The sequence below is a fragment of the Gracilinanus agilis genome, chromosome 3 (genome assembly GCF_016433145.1).
Source record: "Gracilinanus agilis isolate LMUSP501 chromosome 3, AgileGrace, whole genome shotgun sequence".
Taxonomy (NCBI): domain Eukaryota; kingdom Metazoa; phylum Chordata; class Mammalia; order Didelphimorphia; family Didelphidae; genus Gracilinanus; species Gracilinanus agilis.
This window is the reverse complement of record NC_058132.1, coordinates 524,361,512-524,387,130: the sequence shown is the minus strand read 5'-3', so window position 1 is coordinate 524,387,130 and position 25,619 is coordinate 524,361,512. Positions and strand designations below refer to the sequence as shown.

At 36.0% G+C, this 25,619-nt stretch overlaps 1 protein-coding gene across 1 annotated transcript in view; it reads left to right on the top strand.

The window, feature by feature from the left end:
* The window catches only part of PCCA (propionyl-CoA carboxylase subunit alpha), a 618,789-nt gene that overhangs the window by 71,782 nt on the left and 521,388 nt on the right, over nucleotides 1-25,619 (top strand). The window contains exons 5-6 of the mRNA XM_044669343.1: nucleotides 18,075-18,188; nucleotides 19,706-19,759. Of these exons, the coding sequence (XP_044525278.1) occupies nucleotides 18,075-18,188; nucleotides 19,706-19,759 (168 nt within the window). The remainder of the gene's footprint in view (nucleotides 1-18,074; nucleotides 18,189-19,705; nucleotides 19,760-25,619) is intronic.

Sequence of the window (25,619 nt, the reverse complement as noted above, 5' to 3'; positions counted from 1 at the left end):
AGGGAGCCAAGTTACGTCTGATGTCATCAGACACAAAAAAGTCCCACGAGGGACAGAAGGGTTCAAGTTTTTAGTTAGAGATCTTAGTTTTAGGGTAATATATCTCCTAATCAATTCCTATTTCCTTAATCTGTCCCTGATACTTTTCATAGTTATTAATGAATAGGTTTTGTAGAAATCTGTTTCTAGCCAGCTTCATTTACCACCCAAACCAGCTAGGCCCTAACAGCTTTAGCGGAATCTATACCACCTAATCAATACCAACTGACAGTCAACTGGCCATAATCAATATCAAAATCAAATATCTTCATAACAAGTGGTGAGCCAATAAGGATTAGAACCAACAATCTTTTATCAATAATATTACAAGAAACTACAAGAATCATGATTCTAGGAAACATAACTCAAGTTTTTACTAAGAGGTTTCCTGGATATTTTAGAGACATCCCCCTCCCAAAGATAGGACTAGATATGCTCTGCCTTACTGCAGTATTAGATCTATTGAAGCTGACATCAATAAGTGGATGTGGGGTCTTATTGGGATTGATGATTAAGTATTTTATATATTACATCCTGAGTCAAATTAAGATTAACAAGAAGAAACAACTGAGAGAAAATCAAATAAACATGAGTTTGGACTATTTAGAGAATGTGATACTGAGACAAGGGAAAATGATGGAACAGTATTTTCATGGCACTAAACTAGAAAAGAAAACCATTGAACTAAACAAAAATATTGGCAGTTTCTTCCCATTACTGGAAGTTCTCACACTAACCCCCTGAGCATGAACTAGTAAATATAAGACACCACAAGGCATTCACTCAGGCAGACATGGACAGTTTTAAGAAAGAAAAACTCCTTTTGAGGATTAAGCTATTGCTGTTATTAAGAAGATTAAGAAGATCATAAGGCAGTTTGATCCCACTTTCCTTGACTTTGACTTTTTGATGGATGAATTGCTTACAAAGAGAGAAAAAGAAAAGATAATTAGGGAAATAAACCAGGATTACACTACAGCAAATTGTCAAATTCAGGACCCAAAATGGTATATGAACAATGAGGAAGATTACAACAAACTAGTCAAAGAGAGGCAGGCAGTAATAAAGGCAATGAGGAAGTGCTTGGACCGGCCAGGGACTTGGACAAAATTTAAGAAACTGAGGCAGGAGAGTGGAGAAATTCCGTCTATATTCATGGACAGGCTTATAGAAATGGGATAACGGAATATAGACCTGGACATATTGAAAGAATGGGAAGTTTGCCATTTATGTAGACAATTTGAAAAGAATACTTGTGCAATGGTTAAGAACTATTTTAAGCTACAATGCCCAGACTGGAGTATGATGGAAATTGATGAGCTTAGGCATGTAGTCATGTATATTTTTAATACAGGCAAAGAAAGACGTGATGAGGGAAACAATGAACTAATTAATCCCAATAATTCCTTTTAGGATTCTAGAGCTAGTTCTGGAGGTGTTTCAAGTTTTTAGTTCTTCAAAAGAAGTATGACTAAGGCCATTTCCTTTACATTCTGGAATATTATATTCCAAACTCACTGCTTATTTTTAGTGGGTACTAAATTTTGTATGATCAAAGGGGGACTTCCTGTTAAGATGGCGGCAGAGTAAGGAGCAGCTGCTCAATCTCTCCTAACCGAAGCATACAGGACTCCTGAAGGGGATGTAAAAACGAATCCAGACGAACGAAGGGACCCCATAACAGGGCGCAGCATTGTAGGTACGTGGAATTGGGGCATTTCCACGCTATAAAGGGGTGAAACAGCTCTCACTAAAACGCGAGAGGAAGAAGCCCCTCCCCCACTCTCACACCACATACCGCCCAGAGGCCAATGCACAAGAGTGAAAGTAGGATTGGGGCACCCAGTAAATCACTGACAGCTCCAGGGCTTGTTCCTGAGAGCATCAAGAACTAGGACCCCAAGAAGCTAAAGAACACGCACGGACTTCCCTGAGCACTGGTGCAGGTGAAGGCAGTGCCCTAGGTGAGGACAAAGATCTCGAGTGCAGGGACTTTCCCGAGCATCTACTCCAGTGAAGACATTGCCCTAGGTGCAGACAAAGATCTCGAGTGCAGGGACTTTTCTGTGTGGGTGAAGACATTGCCCTAGGTGCGGACAAAGATTTCGAGCTCTTGGACTTTCCCCAAGTGTCTTCTTGGGTGAAGACATTGCCCTGGGTGTGGACAAAGATCTCGAGCACAGGCTTGGACCTCAAGTGGGGACCCAGTGCAGACAGGAGCACAGCTATGGAAGCAGCGCCCTGAGACTGCTGAAGGAGCCTTGGGCAGAGGGGCAGACCAGGGACAACCAGGAGGCTCGACCCTGAGAACAAGGAGGTCTGAGCCCTCAGGAGCCCAGACAGCACAGACAGACCCTGAGTGTGAAGACAAAGCTGAGAAGGGGCGGGGATAACCATGGCAAGCTAAGAACCCCAGAAGAAAAAGATTATCAAGAAAAACTCTGGAACACTTGACAACTTTTACACAGAGAAAATCCAGAAAACAGAGGAGGACAAACAAGTATCCAAACCTTCCCAAAACAATGAAAACTGGTCACAAGCTATTGAAGAGTTCAAAAATGAGATGGAAGAGATCTGGCAAGAAAATAACAGTTTAAAAGGCAGAATTTAGCAATTGGAAAGTGAGGCTCAGAAATCAAATGAACTGATAAGCAAATTGAACACCAGAAATGACCAGATTGAAAAGGAAAAGCAGTCCCTAAAGGCTAGAATTCAACAATTAGAAGCCAATGATCTCTCAAGACAACAGGAACAAATAAAACAAAGTCAAAAGACTGATAAAATTAAAGGAAACATGAAATATCTCAATGAGAAAGTGACAGACCAAGAAAACCGGTCTAGAAGAGACAATTTGAAAATCATTGGTCTTCCAGAAAAGGCAGAAATTAATAGAAACTTGGACTCCATACTTAAAGAAATTATTCAGCAAAATGCCCTGAAGTTCTATAACAAGAGGGCAATATAGACATTGAAAGGATCCATAGATCACCCTCTACACTGGACACAGAAAAGTCAACACCAAGGAATATAATAGCCAAATTCAAGGGCTTTCAAGTAAAAGAAAAAAATCTTACAAGAAGCCAGAAAGAGACAATTCAAATATCAAGGAGCACCAATCAGGATCACACAGAATCTGGCAGCCTCCACGCTAAAAGACCGCAAGGCTTGGAATACGATATTCAGAAAGGCAAGAGAGCTGGGCCTTCAGCCACAGATCAACTACCCATTGAAACTGACTATATACTTCCAGGGGAAAGTATGGGCATTCAACAAAATTGAAGATTTCCAAGTATTTGCACAAAAGAGACCAGGACTGAAAGGAAAGTTTGGTATCCAACCACAAAAATCAAGAGAAACATGAAAAGGTAAATAAGAAACAGAGGGGAAAGAAAGAAAACTCATAATTTTCTAAATTTGACTCTTTAAGGACTAAATAAGATCTAATTATCTGTATTCCTATGTGGAGAAATGCTATGTATAATTCTCTGTAGTGAACTCTATTCACTATTATAGCAATCAGAAGAATAACTCATGGAGAGAGGACAGAATAATAAATGGTTTAAGATGACATGGGGGGTAGGAAAGAGGGGGGAATAGTGGGGGACATCAAGAGAAATCTGAGTGAATAAGAAAAATAGGATATTCTATTAAACACAAAGAGCGCATGGGAAGGGGAGGGGATAAATACTATTATAAGAAGGAGAGGAAGAGAGCATTAAGAGGTAATATTTAAACTTTACTTTCAGTGTAATCAACCTGGAGAGGGAAGAGTAGCTATATTATCCATTGCGATAAAAAACTCTATTTAAACCTACTGAGAAAGTCAGAAGGGATAAACCAAGGGGAGCAGGGGAGTGGGGAAGTCAAAAAAGGGAGGGGAGAAAAATGGGGAGGGAATTCATTAGGCCTTAAAAATAAAAAGAGGGGAATAATAAGGGAGGGGGTAGAAAGGGAAGTTAATCAAGGGAGGGGATAAGGGATACCGGCTCAAAGCAAACCACTGGTTTAAAAGAAAATAGTGGAAGAAGGAGGAGTGGGTCCAGAGGAAGATACAAAAATGTCAGTGAATGCACAACTGATAATTGTAACTCTGAATGTGAATGGGATGAACTCGCTCATAAAACGGAAGCAAATAGCAGAGTGGATCAGAAACCAAAATCCTACCATATGTTGTCTACAAGAAACACATATGAGGCAGGTAGACATACACAAGTTTAAGGTTAAGGGCTTGAGCAAAATCTTTTGGGCATCAAATGAGAAAAATAAGGCAGGAGTGGCTATTATGATTTCTGACAAAGCCAAAGTAAAAATATATATGATTAAAAAAGACAGGGAGGGACATTACATCCTGATTAAAGGCAGTATAAACAATGAGGAAATAACACTGCTCAATATATATGCACCAAGTGGTATAGCATCCAAATTCATAAAGGAGAAACTGGCAGAGCTCAAGAAGGAAATAGATAGTAAAACCATACTAGTGGGAGATCTAAATATTCCTCTTTCAGATCTAGATAATCAAACCAAAAAATAAATAAGAAAGAGGTAAGAGAGGTGAATGAAGTCCTAGAAAAATTAGATTTAATTGATATGTGGAGAAAAATAAATAGGGACAAAAAGGAATACACCTTCTTTTCAGCGGTACATGGTACATTCACAAAGATTGACCATTTAATAGGGCACAGAATCATAGCAAACAAATGTAAAAGAACAGATATAATAAATGTAACCTTCTCAGATCATAATGCAATAAAAATAATAATTAGAGAGGGCACCTGGACAGGCAAATCAAAAACCAATTGGAAATTAAACAATATGATTCTCCAAAACCAATTTGTCAAAGAAGAAATCATAGAAACAATCAACAATTTCATTGAAGAGTATGACAATGATGAGACATCCTACCAAACTCTGTGGGATACTGCCAAGGCAGGACTCGGGGAAATTTATATCCTTGAGTGCATATATTAACAAATTAAGGAGGGCAGAGATCAATGAATTGGGCATGCAACTCAAAAAATTAGAAAGCGAGCAAATTAAAAACCCCCAGATGAAAACTAAATTAGAAATACTAAAAATTAAGGGAGAAATTAATAACATTGAAAGTAAAAGAACTATTGAATTAATAAATAAGACTAGAAGCTGGTATTTTGAAAAAACAGATTAAATAGACAAAGTACTGGTCAATCTAATAAGAAAAAGGAAAGAAGAAAACCAAATTGACAATATTAAAGATGAAAAGGGAGACCTCACCTCTAATGAAGGGTAAATTAAGGCAATAATTAAAAACTATTTCGCCCAATTATATGGCAACAAATATAACAATTTAGGAGATATGGATGAATATATACAAAAATACAAATTGCCTAGATTAACAGAAGAAGAAATAGAATATCTAAATAATGCCATATCAGAAATAGAAATTGAACAAGCCATCAAAGAACTTCCTAAGAAAAAATCACCAGGACCTGATGGATTCACAAGTGAATTCTATCAGACATTCAAAGAGCAGCTAATCCCAATACTATACAAATTATTTGATATGATAAGCAAAGAAGGAGTCCTACCAAATTCCTTTCATGACACAAATATGGTACTGATTCCAAAGCCAGGTAGACCAAAAACAGAGAAAGAAAACTATAGACCAATCTCCCTAATGAACATAGATGCAAAAATCTTAAATAGAATACTAGCAAAGAGACTCCAGCAAGTAATTAAGAAGATCATCCACTATGATCAGGTGGGATTTATACCAGGAATGCAAGGATGGTTCAACATTAGGAAAACTGTCCACATAATTGACCATATCAACCGTCTAACAAACAAAAATCAGATGATTATCTCAATAGATACTGAAAAAGCCTCGACAAAATACAGCATCCATTCCTATTGAAAACACTGAAAAGTATAGGAATAGAAGGACCTTTCCTAAAAATAGTAAATAGAATATACCTAAAACCATCAACAAGCATTATATGCAATGGGGATAAATTAGAAGCCTTCCCAATAAGATCAGGAGTGAAACAAGGGTGTCCATTATCACCTCTATTATTCAACATAGTACTAGAAACACTAGCAGTAGCAATTAGAGAAGAAAAAGAAATTGAAGGTATCAAAATAGGAAAAGAGGAGACTAAGCTATCACTCTTTGCAGATGATATGATGGTCTGCTTAAAAAATCCTAGATAATCAACTAAGAAGCTTGTAGAAATAATCAACAACTTTAGCAAAGTTGCAGGATACAAAATAAATGCACATGAATCATCAGCATTTCTATATATTTCCAACACATTACAACAGCAAGAGGTAGAAAGCAAAACACCATTTAAAATCACCCTAGACAATATAAAATACTTAGGAATCTTTCTACCAAAACAAACACAGCAATTATATGAAAACAACTACAAAACACTTTCCAAACAAATAAAACTGGATCTCAACAATTGAAAAGCCATTCATTGTTCATGAGTAGGACGTGCTAACATAATAAAAATGACCATCCTACCCAAATTAATATACCTATTTACCACGATACCTATCAAGCTACCAAAAAATTTCTTTACTGAATTAGAAAAAACTATAACAAAGTTCATTTGGAATAACAAAAGATCAAGAATATCAAGGGAAATAATGAAAAAAAATGTGAAGGAAGGGGGCCTAGCAGTACCAGATATTAAACTATACTAGAAAGCAGCAGTCATCAAAACAATATGGTACTGGCTAAGAGACAGAGAGGAGGATCAATGGAATAGACTTGGGGTAAATGACATCAGCAAGACAGTGTATGATAAACCCAAAGAGCCCAACTTTTGGGACATGAATCCACTATTTGACAAAAACTGCTGGGAAATTTGGAAAACAGTATGGGAGGGATTAGGTCTAGATCAACATCTCACACCCTACACCAAGATAAATTCAGAATGGGTGAATGACTTGAATATAAAGAGGGAAACTAAAACATGTTAAGTGAACACAGAATAGTATACTTGTCAGATCTGTGGGAAAAGAAAGACTTTAAAACCAAGCAAGAGTTAGAGAAAATTAGAAAATGTAAATTAAATGATTTTGATTATATCAAACTAAAAAGCTTTTGTACAAACAAAAACAATGCAGCCAAAATTAGAAGGGAAATAATAAATTGGGAAAAATCTTTATAACAAAAAACTCTGATATTGGTCTAATTACTCAAATATACAAGGAGTTAAAGCAATTGTATAAAAAATCAAGCCATTCCCCAATTGATAAATGGGCAAGAGACATGAATAGGCAATTTTCAGGTAAAGAAATCAAAAGTATCAATAAGACATGAGAAAGTGTTCCAAATCTCTAATAATTAGAGAAATGCAAATGCAAACAACTCTGAGGTATCACCTCACACCTAGCAGATTGGCTAAAATGAAAGAAGGGGAGAGTAATGAATGTTGGAGGGGATGTGGCAAAATCGGGACATTAATGCATTGCTGGTGGAGCTGTGAACTGATCCAGCCATTCTGGCTGGAAATTTGGAATCATGCTCAAAGGGCTATAAAAGAATGCCTACCCTTTTATCCAGCCATACCATTGTTGGGTTTGTACCCCAAAGAGATCATAGATAAACAGACATGTACAAAAATATTTATAGCTGGGCTTTTTGTGGTGGCAAAAAACTGGAAAAGGAAGGTATGTCCTTCAATTGGGGAATGGCTGAACAAACTGTGGTATATGCGGGTGATCGAATACTATTGTGCTAAAAGGAATAATAAACTGGAGGAGTTCCAGGAGAACTGGAGAGACCTCCCTCCGGGATCTGATGCAGAGCGAAAGGAGCAGAGCCAAAAGAACATTGTACACAGAGACTGATATACTGTGGTAAAATTGAATGTAATGGGCTTCTGTACCAGCAGCAATGCAATGACCCAGGACAATTCTGAGGGATTTATGGTAAAGAATGCTACCCACATTCAGAGGAAGGAATGCAGGAGAGGAAACATATAAGAAAAGCAACTGCTTGAACGCATGGGTAGGGGTGGACATGATTGAGGGTGTGGACTCAAAAGTACCACACCAATGCAACTACCAACAATTTGGAAATAGTTCTTGATCAAGGACACATGACAAAACTAGTGGAAATGTGTGTTGGCCATGGGTGGGGGAAGTGTAGGGGGTGTAGGGGAAGTTGGAGCATGAATCATGTAACCATGTTAAAAATGAATATTAATAAATGTTTAAAAAAAACCATATGGTACTGGCTAAGAGATTAGAAGGGAGGATCAGTGGAATAGACTTGGGGTTAATGACATCAGCAAGACAGTGTTTGATAAACCCAAAGAGCCCAACTTTTGGGACATGAATCCACTATTTGACAAAAACTGCTGGGAAATTTGGAAAACAGTATGGGAGGGATTAGGTTTAGATCAACATCTTACTCCCTACACCAAGATAAATTCAGAATGGGTGAATGACTTAAATATAAAGAGGGAAACTATAAATAAGTTAAGTGAACACAGAATAGTATACTTGTCAGATCTCTGGGAAAGGAAAGATTTTAAAACCAAGCAAGAGTTAGAGAAAATTACAAAATGTTATTTCCTTCAGTAGTTGACCAGTAGATTCTTCTTATTTTATACTGTTCTAATTCTAGCGATTTTGGCAGTTTTCTAAGATTTCTTGTAGTATGATGCTCTGGCTCTTCTTTTAGTCATAGTGTTTAGATTGAACAGTGATTAGCAAATTTTTATTTTGTATCTGTTTTCCAGGTTAGCTATTTTTTGATTTGACATTTTCTTCTATTTTTTTTTCAGTTTTTTGATCTTAAGGCTTCTTTTTTTTAAATTAAATTTTTTCAATTACATGTAGGAATAAAATTTTTTTTAACCCATACCTTTCATCTTAGAGTCATATTGTGTACTCGAACTAAGGCATAAGAATGGTAAGGGCTAGACAATGGGGTTAAGTGACTTGCCCAGGGTCACACAGCTAGGAAGTGTCTGAGGGCAGATTTGAATCTGGGACCTCCCATCTCTCGGCCTGATTCTCAATCCACTGAGCCACCCAGCTGCCCCTGTAGAAATAATTTTTGACAACTGTTTTCTGAAATTTTGTGATTCATTTTCTCTCCTTCCCTCTTTGCCCCTCCCCCTTCTGCAGGGGTAAATAATCTGATATAAGTTATACTAATGTTTTCTTGCAATATGTATTTACTTATTTCCCATTCCATCACAGAAAGACACATAGGACACATACCATAAAAAAGTCATGAAGAAAATAAAGTGAAAGATGATATGCTTTGATCTGCAGTCTGATTCTAATAGTTCCTACTTTGGCTATGGATAGCATTTTTTATCATGAATCCATTGGGATAATCTGGGAATCTTGTTTTGCTGATAATAGCTTAGTCCTTCACAGTTGATCATTGTAAATTTTTCTTTTGCTATATATATAAACTATTCTCTTGGTTCTGCTTACTTTACTCTGCATCGCTTCATATAAGTCTTTCCAGGTTTTTATGAATTCATCCTGTTAGTCATTTCTTATGTCACAATAATATTTCATTATAAACATATATACTATAGCTTGTTCCTTCATTCCTTGACAGATACCTCCTCAGTTTCCAGATTTTTGCCACTATAAAAAGAGCTGCTAAAAATATTTTTGTGTAAGTAGGTCGTTTTCCCTTATCTCTTACCTCTTTGAGATATAGACCCAGAAGTGGCAATAACTGGTTCAAAGAGTATGGATTGTTTTATGTTCTTTGTGGTGCGATTTCATATTGATCTTCAGAATGGTTGGATCAGTTCATAGTTCCACCAACAGTGTATTAATGTCTCAATTTCCCTACATCCCTGCCAACATTTTTCATTTTCCTTTTTAGTCATATTGGCTATTCTGATACATGCAAGGTGGTATCTGAGTTGTTTTAATTTGCATTTTTCTAATTAATGGTGTTTTGGAGCATTTCTTCATATGACTATAGATAATTTAAATTTCATCCTCTGAGAACTGCCTGTTCATATTGTTTGACCATTTATCAGTTAGGGAATGCTTTGTATTCTCATAAATTTGACTTCATTCTCTGTATTTTTGAGAGATTAGGCCTTTGCCATAGAGTCTTGCCATAAAAATTTCCCCCAAAATTGTTACTTTCCTTCCAATTTTGGTTGCATTGGTTTTGTTTGTGCCAAACTTAAAATTTAATGTAATCTAAATTATCCATTTCATTTTTAATTATGTTTTCTATGTGTTGTTTGTTCACAAATCTATCCCTTATATATAAGTCTGATAGATAAACTTTTCCATGTTCCTCTTATTTGTTTATGGTATCTCCTTTTATTTCTAGATCAAGTAACCATTTTGACTTTATCTTGGTATATGGGATAAGATATTGCTTTCTGCCTATTTTCTGTTATATTGTTTTTTAGTATTAACCAGTTCTTTTTTGTGAAATAGTGTACTCTTTCCCCAATAGCTTAGATATTTTGGTTTATTGAATACTGGGTCATTAATTAACTAATGGTCACAAATGGCCATTAATTATTATGTGTTTATTATTTATTAATCTATTTCAATGATTCACTATTTTATTTCTTAGCCAGTACCAGATTGTTTTGATGATTACTGCTTTATAGTATAGTTTCCAAACTGGTATGGGTAGGCCTCCTTTCTTCCTTAATATTTCTCTTCATCTCATGAAGTTATTAATTTCTTTTTAGACCATTCTAATTTGCAGGGAGTTTATTTCTTGGCAAGGTTTTGTCCCAAATTTATTTCCAATTTTTTTCCATAATTCTTCACTTTTTCTTTTTTTTCTTGTAGTGCTCTCATTTCATTTATAAAAAACATTTAAAAACTTGCTTCAGTTCTTCTAAGAAGGCTAATTCAATTTTTGCCAAATTTGTATTTATCTTTGAGACCTTGCTTCTAGATGTTTTGAAGTCATTCTTTCTGTTTATGTTATGGCTGTCTGTATTATGTTAACAAGTGTTTGCTAAGATCTTTTTTTTTTTTAATTTGTTCATTCTTCCAGACTACTTCTTTGCTTTAGATTTGAAGTTTGAGTCCAATTTCGTATACTTCTATGGGAAAGGTTCTAATCTGGTCCTATTGCTGCTTTCTTGGGGTAATGAGTTTTGTTTTATTCTAAGCTCTCAGAGATAGCTCAGGGGGATTTGCAAACTAACAATGCTCCCCCAAGTGGTCTGATTGAGGACAGGATCTGATCACTGCCCACTTGTTTGAACTTGACAAGTTCCTAACTTGGGTTTGGTTTATAAGCAATAATAGAGTGCTATAAGACTGCTATTTTCTGCTTTCTGGAAAGCTCTGCTGATTCAAAATGACAGATCTACAAGCTTCCCTTTAGCTGGGGTTCCTGCCCTAGTTATTACAGGGGAAAGCTTCTCATGGGGCTAGAAATTGAAATTGAGACTGCTCTGTTCTTAGCTGGAGCTGGAGCCACATTGCTGCTTACTTCTGAACTTCCTTCTTTTTAAGTACACAGGCTGGAGCCTGCATTTCCTTCCAATTGGGGTCCATTCTTCCTAGATCTGCATATCGTTTTCCCCTTTCGATTTGTTAGCTCCTTGAGGGTGGAAATTGTACTTTCTTTTTGTTTCCCTAGCACTTTGCATAGTAGGGCCTTAATAAATGTTTATTGATTGGTTATTTTTGTTCTTTCCTTGGTCCTCATTCTCTTTGACCTCTCTGAAGGTTTTGACACTTTTCATCACTTTCTCCTTCTTAATATTTTTTTCTCTAGGTTTTGGGTGCTGCTTATCCTTTTATCAGTCTCCTTTGCTGAATTCTCATCAAAATCACCCTCTTTAACTGTTGGTGTCCCATAGGGTTCTGTCCTGGTCCCTTTTCTCCCTCTATACTACTTCACATGAGGATCTCATCAACTCCCCTAGATTTAATTACCATTCCTATGTTGATGATTCTTAAATATATGTGTTCTCCCTCAAACTCTCTGTTGGCCTTCATTCAATCTCACATCTTCAACTATCTTTCAGACATTTTTTATAGAAGGTCCAGTAGACATCTTAAATTCAATATGTTCTAAGTGGAATTCATTATCACTTCCCCTATACCATGCCCATTCCACCCAACTTTCCTATGATTGTAGAGGGCATCACCAGCCTCCCAGTTTCTCAGACTCACTACTTAGATGTTATCCTTAATTCCTCATGTATTCACTCAGTCTTCACCAGTATGCTGCCCATGATACTCTGATACTGGGCAGTGGTAGAGCAAGTATGGATGGTCCTCTACCTGTCCCTGAATCTGTAGCTGGGCTTTGGTTGTGTCCAGGGGGAAAGTGATGAGGTCAGTGATGCAGGCAGCGGTACCATCCCCAAGGAAGTTTACCATTGCTGTGCGGGTGCCTCTCCTCAACATTTTATCCGAAAGGAAATGTTTCTTTTCTAGTTGATTTTATTAGTTTTCCTTAAACAAATTTTTTTTATTTTTTTTGCCCCTTTTAGGAGCCAAATTGTACATATATAAAAGGAAAAGATCTTATAAACTAGACTGCTTTCCCTGCTTCTAAATATATTTACTTTTCCCTCTTTTACTTTGTGTTTATAAAGCCCAAGCATATAACTTCCTTTTTACTAACATCTATAGCGGTGATTCTCAAAGTGGGCACCACCACCCCCTGGTGGGTGCTGCAGTGATCCAGGGGAGCAGTGATGGCCACAAGTGCATTTATCTTTCCTATTAATTGCTATTAAAATAAAAAAATTAATTTCCAGGGGGCTAAGTAATATTTTTTCTGGAAAGGGGGTGGTAGGCCAAAAAAGTTTGGAAACCACTGATCTATAGGATTAAGAGTAGGTAAACATTGATTTGAATGATAAATAGATTTTTACTTTTAAGGACTGAATGTGGCTGTGCAACAATTAAGACTAATTTATAAATATAATAAATGTTTTTTATTAAATTCTTTAATGAGCTAATAAGCATTAATGACATTTACTATGTGGTAGGAGCGAGGCATACATAGATAAAAAGAAAATAATCCTTCCCATCACAGAACTTATATTTTATCATTGCAAATATATTGAACATTTCATTCAAGTGTGTTGAACTTCTAGCTTTCATATCGACACTACAATGTGCATTATGCTATTCTGGATACTGAGAAGATATGTTTATCTAAATCTAATTGGTAATCAGGCAGCCATGACATAAAGAATAGAGAACTGGCTTTGGAAACTGAAAGACGTGCTTCAACCCCTTCCTCTGATAGTTTCTGGTTTTGTGACTCTACACAAGACTTTTAATCTCTCAATGCTCTGGGTATCTCTCTAAAAGTATAAATTTTTTAAAGTAAATTTTTTTCAATTAATAAGTATTTATTTTTGTCTCTCTCCATCTTTCTCCACCCCGTACCTTCAATCTGGAAGAAAGAAAAACAAAACCATTGTAATAAACATGCATAGTTGAGTAAAAAAATTCTCATATTGACCATGCCCAAAAATGTGTTCATTCTATAAATTCAGTCCATCATCTTTATCAGGTGGTTGGTAACATTCTTTATCATTGGTACTTTGGAATCATGGTTGGTTATGATGTTGCTCAGAATTCTTAATTCTTTCACTTCATTCTCTAGACTTTTCTGTCATTCTTAGGCTACCTTCTGTAATGGGGGTAATTTGAGGAAAGGTGTGTGGTACAAGGGAATTTTGAAAGGAGGTTATCAGGGATTTATTAAGATAGTAAATATAGGTTACAGGTAGGCTGGAATAAGGAGATTCAGGATACAATAGGGCTGAAGTCAGGAGTTTAATACTGAAGGAATAAGATCTTCAGGGAGAGGTAGAATTAATCTAACAGGCAAATACAGCAGGGCTTATAGACCAGGACTCAGACTTAAACACAGGCTGAGGGAAATAGACTAAACTGAAATTAACAATCAGGCTTTAGTTAATTTCACAGGAAGGGACTTGTTTTGAAGTTACACCTTCCTCCAAGATGGATACCCCGGCTTCCCTTCAAGCCCAGAGTATGTTGGTTCTTTCCCTCTTCTTCCCTCTCTTAATAACTAACTGACAAATTATACTAATAGGTCTGTTAAAACACAAAAGGGTTTATTATCTTTAAAGGTTGATGTGTCAGGAAAGTGGATTGAGGAAGCCCTAACAGTTGAATCAGGAACCTCAGGTGGGGGAAGGGAGGCAGAGATGAAGTCTGAGTAAGGACCTGCCTTAACTCAAGCTTACAAGCTGCTCTTGATATCTAAAGGGAATAAATGATGACTGACTAGTTTCTTTATATGTAATACTGTCAATAATAATTAACCCTTCACGAATTTGAACTCCTCTCTAATTACTCTCCTTATTAACTCCACAGACATATAAGGTAAGGGAAGGAAGGTAGGAAATAATATTGGGAAGGAAGATATAAAGGGTTTATCCAAAATAACAATTTCTTAAATAAATATTTCAAAGCTAGGCTAAATTTCAATTCTACAGATAGGTAAGGAGGCAGCTCAGCTGGTCAGACAACCTCCCTCCACAGGAGACCTAAACCAACTGAACTTTTCCTCAAGATTCCAAACCCCTAACTGATTTCAGAACTCAGCCAAAGCTTGAAAAAACTATATGACCCCCTGTCTCTATACTACACTTCTCTTTCTTCTCCTGTGTGTCTCCTTTGCTATTGGAGAATTCCTTGTACAATCTTAATTTTGAGGAATGACCTAGAATAGCCATACAGTGCTTTCTAGAATTTGTCACCATACTTCAATTGTATCCTCCTTCCTCTCTGCTTCTACTTGTGTCTTCCTGCAACCTCCATTATTAAGGAAAAGCATAAACTGAAAATGTTTTATTCTCCATATTTTGCTCTCAGGAGGGTACTTTCCCTCTCTTCATCACCAATCTTTAAATCCCTGTTATGTGGTATCTTACTCTTTTAGAAGGAAAGCTTTTTGCTGGAAATGGGAATGGAAAAGGAATTTGCATTTGTTATGTGCCCATTGTGTGCCAGGCATACAATGAGGTAGGTGCTATTATGTAAGGTTTAATTTGTTATTAATTAGTTATATAGCATAATTAGAATGCAGAGAGATGAATACCTGAGGAAAGAAATCATTTGAAAGTTGAGGCAACTGAGGCAGACAGAATGGTTAAGTTACTAGGCTGTTGTTACATAGCTAGATTATAGCAGAATTATCGCTACTAGGATCTATATTTCTTGAATCCAGGAATGGGCTGTTAATATTAAAACTGCTTTTCATAAAATACTCTAAATGACTAAATTTTTGTTTGTTATTGAGTTATTTAAGTTGTGTATCTGACTCTGTGTGACCCCATTTGGGGTTTTCTTAGCAAAGATACTGGAATGATTTGCCATTTCCATTTCCAGCTCATTTTACACATGAGGAATGGAGGCAAAAAGAGTTAAATAACTTGACTAGGATCACACAGTTTTTTAGTGTTTGAGGCCAGATTTGAACTCTGATCTTCCTGACTCATACCCAGCTTTTCTATATATTATACCACTTAGCTGCATAGTAATCAAGGACTGAATTCTTTTTGCTTATATTTATATCCTTAGTGCATAATAAGTGCTTAAGAAATGTTTATTTTACAGATTGTTAAAATATATGTTGTTCTTCTGGTTTTGCTCATTTCACTTTGCACTTATTATTTTCTCATTTTGTCATCTTTGCCAATCTACTGGGTATAAGGTAGAAGTTCCAAGTTTTTTTATTTTGCAGTTCTCTAATTATTGGTTGTTGCTGAGCCTGTCCTTGAAGACTGCCAAGAAAGGGGAATCTTCTAGTTCTTCTTAGAAGCCATTCTACTTTTGGACCTCCTAATTATTATGAAATTATAACCGACATTAAGTCTAATTTTTCTCTTTGTAAATCTTACATATTAATCCTATGTCCTCTCTACAAAATAAGTCTAAGTAATTTCTTCCACCTGGCATATTATTCAGATACTTGGAATGCTTTCATATCTTTCATCCCCCTGCCCTCAATCTCTTCTCCAATCTAATTATCCTCAGTTCCTTTGACCTATCCTCATATGTGATGAATCGAGGGCTCTTACTGGACACTCTCCTCCAGTACAGTTCTGTAAAGCTCCGCAGCCATACCTTATTTTACTTCCTCTACAGCCTCCTGGATAGCTGTGTTAATGCTAAGGGATTGCCCTTCTCATCTAACACCCCCTTTCTCTCAATTCAAGAGCTTTGAATCATGATCATCACTGCTTAGGCATTGTGCCATGATAGGATGGGTCAGTCAGTCTGTTTCCCTGTGGCTTCACTTAACACCAATGACTTTCAGAAAAAAAGTGCCCATGTGACTCTGGGCAAATCACTTAACCCCAATTACCTAGTGCTTGCTACTCTTCTGCTTTGGTACTGTTATTGTAAATGAATAAATAACTAACAGAACAACAAAACCAGTGACAACTCCAGGGTGCTTTGGTAAGAAAAGGATGGGGAATGGAGGAGAGAGGGAAACCACCAGGAGAAGCTGCTGGGGTTATCTCTGGGTTCTTGTTGTCAAGCTGCCAGGTTTGTCTGGGAAAGAACAAAGAAGGTCTGTATAAAACAGTTTTAATAGCAAACTAGGATAGGGAGTGAAGGGAAGTAGGGAAAAATTGCCACATAAGTCTAAAGGTAACTGTCAGGGAATGGTGGGATGGTAAAGACTACTCTGAATGCCAATCTACCAGCAGACCGCCTATGGCAAGGGCTAGCTTGTCAGGGGTAAGGGTATCTCACGAAGCTGTCCTTGGCTGATCTCTAGATGTCTCTGGTCCCAGGAAACTCTGGTTATGCAGCAAGATATAATCCCAAGTGGGAAGTCAAGGAGATGGGATTAACTGCATATCCACCAGCACAGATAAAAATCCTGTCTCAACCTGCAACTTCACTGTTCTTGATTGAAGATCTTGTATTCAGGTCCAGGGAACAACTCCAAAGTACTGAGATCCCAAACACCATGCAGGCTCACCCAGACAGCTGCTTACAAAGCCAACAACTGCCAACAACTGCCAACTCCAGAGTCACTGTGTGCAAGTCCCCTATGTGGCAGGATTCCAAGTTTGGAATTCCAAGCTCTTGCCAGCTTGCCAGCTTAGTCTGCTGTCTGCTAACTAAGTCTCTAATCTATATTTTCTCTATAACAGTACCAATATTTAGTATCAGTTTTAAGACAGAAGGCAAGTTTTTTTTTTAAGAAAAACAAACAAAAGAATAGGAAACACAAGCTAAGAGACCAGGAAAGGCCACTTAAACATACTTACACTTGCTTTTCTATCATCTTTCCAGTGTCATATTAGTCTTTTGAGAAGCAGACAAATAATTTTTATATAACATAAAACTTTGGTTTAATGTAAAGGGGTTATTTTATTTTAGATAATTAGTCTTATATTAAATTTCCTTAATAAGATGATTACTTAAGGAGTCACAACTTAATCCTCATATGGAACATTCATTTAGATAAAAATAAATAATAGATAAGTATCCAATGTGAAGTTGTTTAAATAATTTTCAAGATTTTCTGGTTCTTGGATAGTGATATTGAACTCTGTAGTCAGAGACTTTAATTTATACATAATGTTGACCTGATGCTGTGCAGGGATACTCATTGCATCCCTTCATTCAATTCACTCTAATTATCCCCAACTTCCTGGGGAGCCTGCTTACAACGGGTCATGAATGTTTGTTATTAAGTAGTAAGATACTTGGATACCTTGGTTACATGTGCCAAAGTAATTTTAGGCATGAAATTTACATATAGATGATTAGTATAGAAAGTTCAAATTGTTTGCTATGATTATATTTAATCAAATGTATTGTGTATGGTACTGAAATAGGGTTAGGCCTTTTTGATAATGATTTAAACTTGAAATAAATAAGATGGTTAAAATAGTTAAACTTTTGCACTTCATTTTTCTTATCCATTACAGATTATTAAAGTGGTATGTTAATCATCTTTGAAGCCCATGGTTTTGCAATTTTATATGTATATCTTTAGGGTGATGACAATTACTTTTTGCTGTGAGTATCTGTCAATGCAGTTTTGTTTCTTTAAGGTTCATGTGAAAATGGCGGATGAGGCTGTCTGTGTTGGCCCAGCTCCCACCAGCAAAAGCTACCTCAACATGGATGCCATCATGGAAGCCATTAAGAAAACCAGAGCCCAAGCTGTGAGTCTGAATGTATCTATCTGTTGCAGCTGTTTCATATATAGTGAACAGAAAAGCTAAGACTGTGTATTTAAAAAAATTTTTTAAAGGAGAGAGAATGATTGACTATATTTTTGCACTTGGTTCATTCATGTCACAAGAGTTAAATATGGCTGAAATTGCTACTGGAAATCAAAGGTTTTGTAGCATCTGGCAGTGCTGGTTGCTGATCCTGCAGGTGGCTGCTGGATTCAGCTTTCACACCAGGGACCAGCTTCAGTTCATTTCCAGATTTGTCAAAAAAAAAATACCAATTAATTTTGAATATTAACTCCTTCAGTTTAACAATGAAAAAAAACCTAAAATATAAACAGCTTCCCCAAAAGACTTTTGTTTGAATTCAGCTTAAATTCTTTAAAAATTATGCACACACAATTACACTACTAGAAATATAATTCATTCAATAATTTTGTTTTATGACATCAACAGAATGCACATTAGTTTAGGTAGATAAATGCAGGCAGTATATCTCTTTTCTTCATTCTTTTCAGGAATTCATATTGCTTAAAAATAAATATATGAAAAAAAGCAATAAAATAGAGTATGACAATAGGAATAGTAGTGTTTAAATATATGTATATTAATATATATAATTTTACTATCATATTTTAACTGTGTAATGTTTCAAAATATTCAGAATCATCTTTAAAACTGAATGGAGGCAGTGAAAACTAGCAATTAGCCTGGAGTGCCTGAATTAGTATTCACATTTCTGTTGAAATAATGTTTTAGGGTGATGATTGTTTAAATAAAGAAATCTGAATTCACGAACACATATTACATATGTTTATACTTTATTAGCACTGCTAATGAGTATGAAATATTTTAATGTTTTAACTAGGGCCCATCATATTACATCTTTACTTGATTTGTTTACATGAAATTAAATTAGTGTTATGGAATTTTCTGCTAATGTTGTATTGTGATATATTCTATTTTATTAAATACTGGCATGCAGAGAGGAAGCATGTATTAGTAGAAATAATATTGGACTTGTAGTTGGAAGGCTTAGGTTTAATTTTCTGTTTCGATAGCAGTCACCTATAAAAACCAGAACAAATCACTTGACTTGGCTAAACTTTGTCTGTAAAAAAAGTAATATAATTTTTGTACTGTTTTTTAGGGTTTTTTAATATACTTAGTAAATAGAAGCATCATATATAAAATAAGTTATTTTGAAAGGTACTAATAACATTAATAAATGTACTCAATTTAAAACTGCAGTGCTTTACATTTTATTTGTGATATAGTCTTTAGAATCTGTATCATATAACTCATAATCCCGAGTCATATATTTTAGTCTTTTACCACACAATTTTCTTACTAGAATGTGCAGCATTGAGCAAAAAGATGCATTATATGTGATGAAATGGAATAGTGAAAAAATATGGGATTAGAAAGCAAAAAGATGTCAAATATAGTGAAAGATCTGTTAAATAAATTAAATAAAAATATTTTTCCCCATTTTTATTTTTAAGGTACATCCAGGATATGGTTTTCTTTCAGAGAACAAAGAATTTGCTAAGTGTCTGGTAAGTTTTGTTGTTTGTTCTTGATAGATTGTAAGTAAATATTTTGCATTGTGATGAATGTATTTGGTTATTTTATTAATCTATTTCAAATTCTAACCATCTGATGATTTTTTGAAAGTATTTTCCTAACCATCATGATTTTTTGAAAGTATTTTGCAAGATTGAAAACTATAGTAATCTTTAATTTGGAACTTGAAGAGAATTCTAACAGTAGAAGTTACAATATCTCCATTGTAGCCAATAAATAGCCTTCTAGTCTAATACATAGTTCATCTTATACTTTTCTCTAGTGCATGATTCCCAAAGTGGGTGCTACTACCCCCTGGTGAGTGCTGCAACAATCCAGGGGGGTGGTGATGGCCACAGGTACATTTATCTTTCCTATTAATTGCTGTTAAAATAAAAAAAATAATTTCCAGGGGGCTAAGTAATATTTTTCTGGAAAGGGGGCAGTAGGCCAAAAAAGTTTGGGAACCACTACTCTAGCGTATAACTTTAATCTTTGTAAAATTATCTCTTGGGGTTCTTTAACATGTTTAGCTAGTGGAAGGAGGAAGAACTGAAAATCATTGAGTTTTTTAGTAAGTGCAGTAGAGGAGGGTGTGTAAACTGAGGTTAGGTAAAACTACATCACAGAGACATGTACTCCTGTGCTCTTTCTGTATGTGATGTTTGTTGTTGTAGATCAAAAATTTTTATCCCCATTTTGTAGATAAAATAATTGAAATTTCATGATTTGAACATGGTTATTAGATTTTTAAAAATCCAGCCTAATTTTAAATTAAAACATATATTTCTTTTGATTTGTAAATTTATAATTACATTAGAAGGAATCTTAAGAATTATATAGTCCATACACTTTCCTTCCTTCTCATTTTATAGTTGAGGAAACTGAGCAACAGAGAGGTTGTGCCTTAGCTGATTTCCCCAAAGTTGGGTAGTAATAAGAAAAATCAGAAGAAAGTAAATTACATTGAAATGCAATTCCTAAGATTAGGTTTAGCAATTGAATCCAGCATAGTTAAGTAGTACTTACTGGTATCCTTATTAATTCTCTTCTAGTATTGGGTACCCTTGCCATTTCTCAATTTTAGTTCTGTTTTCTTATTAGAAATTTTGGAAAAAATCCAGTTACCTTTAAAATAAAAAAGACCATAAGGAATTACTATACACTATTTGATAGATGAATTATGGAGCCCCAGAGAAATTAACGACTTCCTGATTGTTACATTGAGATGACCTAACACAGGGATTTTACTCAATCAGACTAAAATGAGTCTATTTTAAGACTAGATTAACAACTGTAAAGTAGTAGGCTGACATACTTATGTAATGAAAAAAATTATACAATTAATAGGAACATTCATTATATACAGAATTCAGTGATAGTTTCCCATTTGTTTAGTAGTTGTGTAAGAGGGACTAGAGCTAATTCTATTTACACAGTTGAAAGTACTCATTCCCCTTGAGTTCTAAAATTTTTAATTTAGTAAGTTCCTTACTTAAAGTCCAATGACACTCCCATGTATTTTAAGGATAAATTTCAAAGGGTTCACAAACTATGCCATAATTTTAAAGAATGTTTTGGAGAACACATATTTCAGTATACTCTCTTCTAAATCCTATATATTTTATTTTTTGCATTTAAAATATTTTTCTTGAAAGGGGGCCATAGCTTTATCAGATTGTCAAAGAGGTCCATGATAACAAAAATTAAGAATACTTGGACTAGAATATCAGTTTGGAGTAGACTAATCCTAAAAATAACAGTTTAGTTTTATTGTTATGCCATATGTCATATAGTATTATTGGTTTCCAACCAATATATTTTAATAGGCATTATCCCAAGCTGATTATCATATCTTCTGTTAATGTGATTATGATACATATGAAGGTAAGGGTAACATATGGATAATCATGGGAAATATTAGGAAAAGATTTTAGGATATTTTCATGTTTCTTGGTTCATTTTTAGATTTCACTGCTTGTTTGTCCTAAGCTTCAAATTTAATCATGTAGATTTTAAAATAGAGAAAATATTTTGTTTTTTTTCCACTGGCATGTTTCTATTTATTTTTTGTTACCATACAGTGATTAAACTCAGCATATCATGCCTTTTGTTGAGGAAAATAAAGTTTTGTGCTTCTGTCTGGTATTTTTATTATAAATTGTAATAACAGTAACAAACATTTTGAATATTTATTGAAAGTCTCTTAATTATCTTTTTTGCATTTAAAATGATAATATAATATGTGACAGTTTTGACTAATTCTTATGCAATTTCTATACAATGGTAGGATATTTTGTTTTTAAGTAAAATTATATATTTTAAGTGACTCTAAAGAAATTTTATCCTGAAATGTGTACTATTTGAGGACTTAACTATTCTTCCCCACTGTAAAAATAACTTGAGCATAAATTTTGGGGATTATGTTTCATTTATAATAGTAATAATGAGGCCAAAATTTAACTTTGCATCAGTTAATGAAAGTAGGGATTTAATCTCATGTAGTCCTATTGTTTTATTATTTTTTTTAAACCCTTAACTTCCATCTTAGAATCAATACTATGTATTGGTTCTAAGGCAGAAGAGTGGTAAGGGCTAGGCAATGGTGGTTAAGTGACTTGCCCAGCGTCACACAGGTAGGAAGTCTGAGGCCAGATTTTAGTCCAGGATCTCCAGTCTCTAAGGGGCTCTCAATCCCCTGAGCCACCAAGCTGCCCTAACATGTGGTTCTATTGAATGTGAGTTGGATAAAAATAAGTGTTCTTTGTAATCGTCTAAATGATTCATCCAAAAAGAGCTAGAAGCATTTCTTGTAAAAGTAACAATTTTCTATAGCTTTATTTTGATCAAATAGTTTTTATTTTAAAACTATTTTCTGATCCTTATTTCCCCTCTGTGTTCCTTTTATTTCAAATAATAAAGTAACAAAAGAGACGAGAAGAGTATGACTTATAGACTTGCTGGTAGTTTAATCATTTTAAATTTCACGAATGAGCTTTTGCACTGTGGGAAGATGGTGGAATAAGACAGAAGATTACCTTACTCTTCAAAATAATTATTAATGGTGCTCCTAAGTGAACTTTAAGCAGCAAAACCAGGGAAAGACAGTCATCCAAAGAAGGACATCTTGGGAGGAAGCTGGAATGCACTAGGTGACAGATTGACAACCAATTTATCATGGCAGGGCCTGTAGGCAGCTCTGTAGATCACAGTATCAGCATCAGAATATTTACCCAGCTGACTGTGTGGGATGAGGTTGGGCAGCTGCCTAGGAGAAGATTTTGTGCGTTGACTAGACTCTGTTTCAATCTGTGGCTATAGAAGAGGAGAAGAAAACATACATGAATGAGTGCAGTTGAGGGAGGCAAGAACTCTGGGAGAGCAGAATTCCTAGTTGAGTTTCAAAGACAGAAGGGTGAAATAATATTTGCAACCTCTAGAAAGATTACAAGGAGTAAGAATATTGAAGGTGACAGTGTTTCTAGGGGTCCTATAATATAGAAATTAGAAGACCTTGGAGATCAAAGATCCTCAGAGAACTCAGGGAATAATAATAAAACAAGAAAGCCTGAGACATTATTCCCACCCCTGTTCCCGACAGAGAAAAGAGCCTGACACTGGCATAAAGTTGTTAATTAAAAATAGGCTGCTTAAAAAAAGGGATAAGTAAAAAAGAAAGAACCCAAATATAAATATCAACTTTGGAAATAGGGTCAGGGGTCAAATTATGAAGACAGTGTAAAGGTGGGATTTCACTGGGGTACAGCGGAACCCCAAGAAAGCAGGGTCAGTTGAAGACCATTGGAACTAGGACTATAAAAGAGTGAACCCCCAAGCAACAGGAGTTGATTTTGGTTGGGGAGCTGGAAAGAGAAGGAGGCGTGAGCTTGCAATCTTGTGAACCACGCATACTCAAACACTTGCCATCTCTTGGCAGCTTTTCCTGTGGCCATCTTTGGATACCTGCATAGACTGACCCTGTTAGCAATAGCTACTAAGAGATTTCAGAGACTCAATTTGTGAGCCTATAACTCTATCACAGATAGGGATCTTTAGTTTACCTTGAAATAGAGTAGAAGACTTAGTGGATAAAGGGAGAAGAGAATTCAATTTGGGGCTTTTGCCCTGGCAGGATCAAGAATTTCATAGGCTGAAAAACTGACTATATAGGTCCAGGTTAAGATGGTGGCAGAGTAAAAAGCAGCTGCTTGACCTCTCCTAACCCACACATATAGGACTCCTCCAGAAGACATACAAACAAATCCAGACAAATGAAGGGACCCCACAAAAGGGCTCAGCATTGAAGGTACATGGAATCGGGCATTTCCATGCTATAAAGGGGTGAAACAGCTCTCACTAAAATGGGAGCTGAGCAAACCATCCGCCCCCCCCCCCCCATCTACAGTGCCAAAGCCAGCTCAAAAGAGTTAGAGCAAGTTTGGGGCACCAGTTAAGTCATTGGCAGCTACCTGGCATCACCAGGGCCTGCTCCTGAAAGCAGCAAGACTTAAGACCACAAGAGGCTAAAGAATGTGTGGACTTTGAACACAGACCCTGAGCACAGGCTCGGATGTGGATCCTGAGCGCAGGTGCGGACCTTGAGTGGGGACCCAGTACAGAGGGGTGCATGACTGTGGAAGCAGTGCTCTGAGACTGTTAAAGGAGCTTCAGGCAGAAGAATAAGCAAGGGGACCACCAGGAGGCTTGACCCTGAGAACAACTAGACCTGAGACCTCAGGAGCCTAAAGAGTGCAGACAGACCCTCAGTGTGAGGATAAACCTGAGAGGGCATGTGGCTCAAAATGTCAAGCCATCCACAAGAACCCCAAAAGAGAAAGATAATCAGGAAGAAATCTGTAACACTTGACAACTTTTACACAGAGAAAATCCAGAGAACAGAGCAAACAGCAGAGGAGAACAAACAAGTAACCATATCCAAACCTTCCCAAAAAAATGAAAACTAGTCACAAAGTCTTGAAGAGTTCAAATCTGAGATTATGAGAAAGATGGAAGAGATCTGGCAAGAAAATAACAGTTGAAAAGGCAGAATTTCGCAATTAGAAATTGAGGCAAGTAAATTGAGGACCAGAAATGACCAGATTGAAAAGGAAACCACTAAAGGCTAGAATTGGGCAATTCGAAAAAGATGCCCCCAAATCAAAAGAATTGATGAGCAAATTGGAGACCAAAATCAAATAGCTGGAAAACAGGATAGACCAAATCAAAAAGGAAAATCAAAAGATTATAGCAGAAAACCAGTCTCTAAAGACAATAATTGGGCAAGTAGAAGCCAATGACCTCTGAAGACAGCAAGAACAAATAAAACAAAGTCAAAAGACTGATAAAATAGAAGGAAACATGAAATATCTCAATGAGAAATTGACAGTTCAAAGAAACAGATCTAGAAGAGACATTTTGAGAATCATTGGTCTTCCTGAAAAAGCAGAAATTAATAGAAATTTGGATTCCATACTAAAAGAAATTATTCAGCAAAACTTCCCTGAAGTTCTACAACAAGAGGGCAATATAGACATTGAAAGGATCCATAGATCACCCTCTACACTAGATGCTGAAAAGATAACCCCCAGAAATATAATAGCCAAATTCAAGAGCTCCCAAGTAAAAGAAAAAATTTCACAAGAAACCAGAAAGATAATTCAGATATCAAGGAGCACCAATCAGGATCACACAGGATCTGACAGCCTCCACACTAAAAGACTGCAAGGCTTGGAATATGATATTCAGAAAGGCAAGAGAACTGGGTCTACAATCAAGCATCACCTACCCATCAAAACTGACTATATACTTCCAGGAGAAAGTTTGGGCATTCAACAAGATAGAAGATTTCCAAGT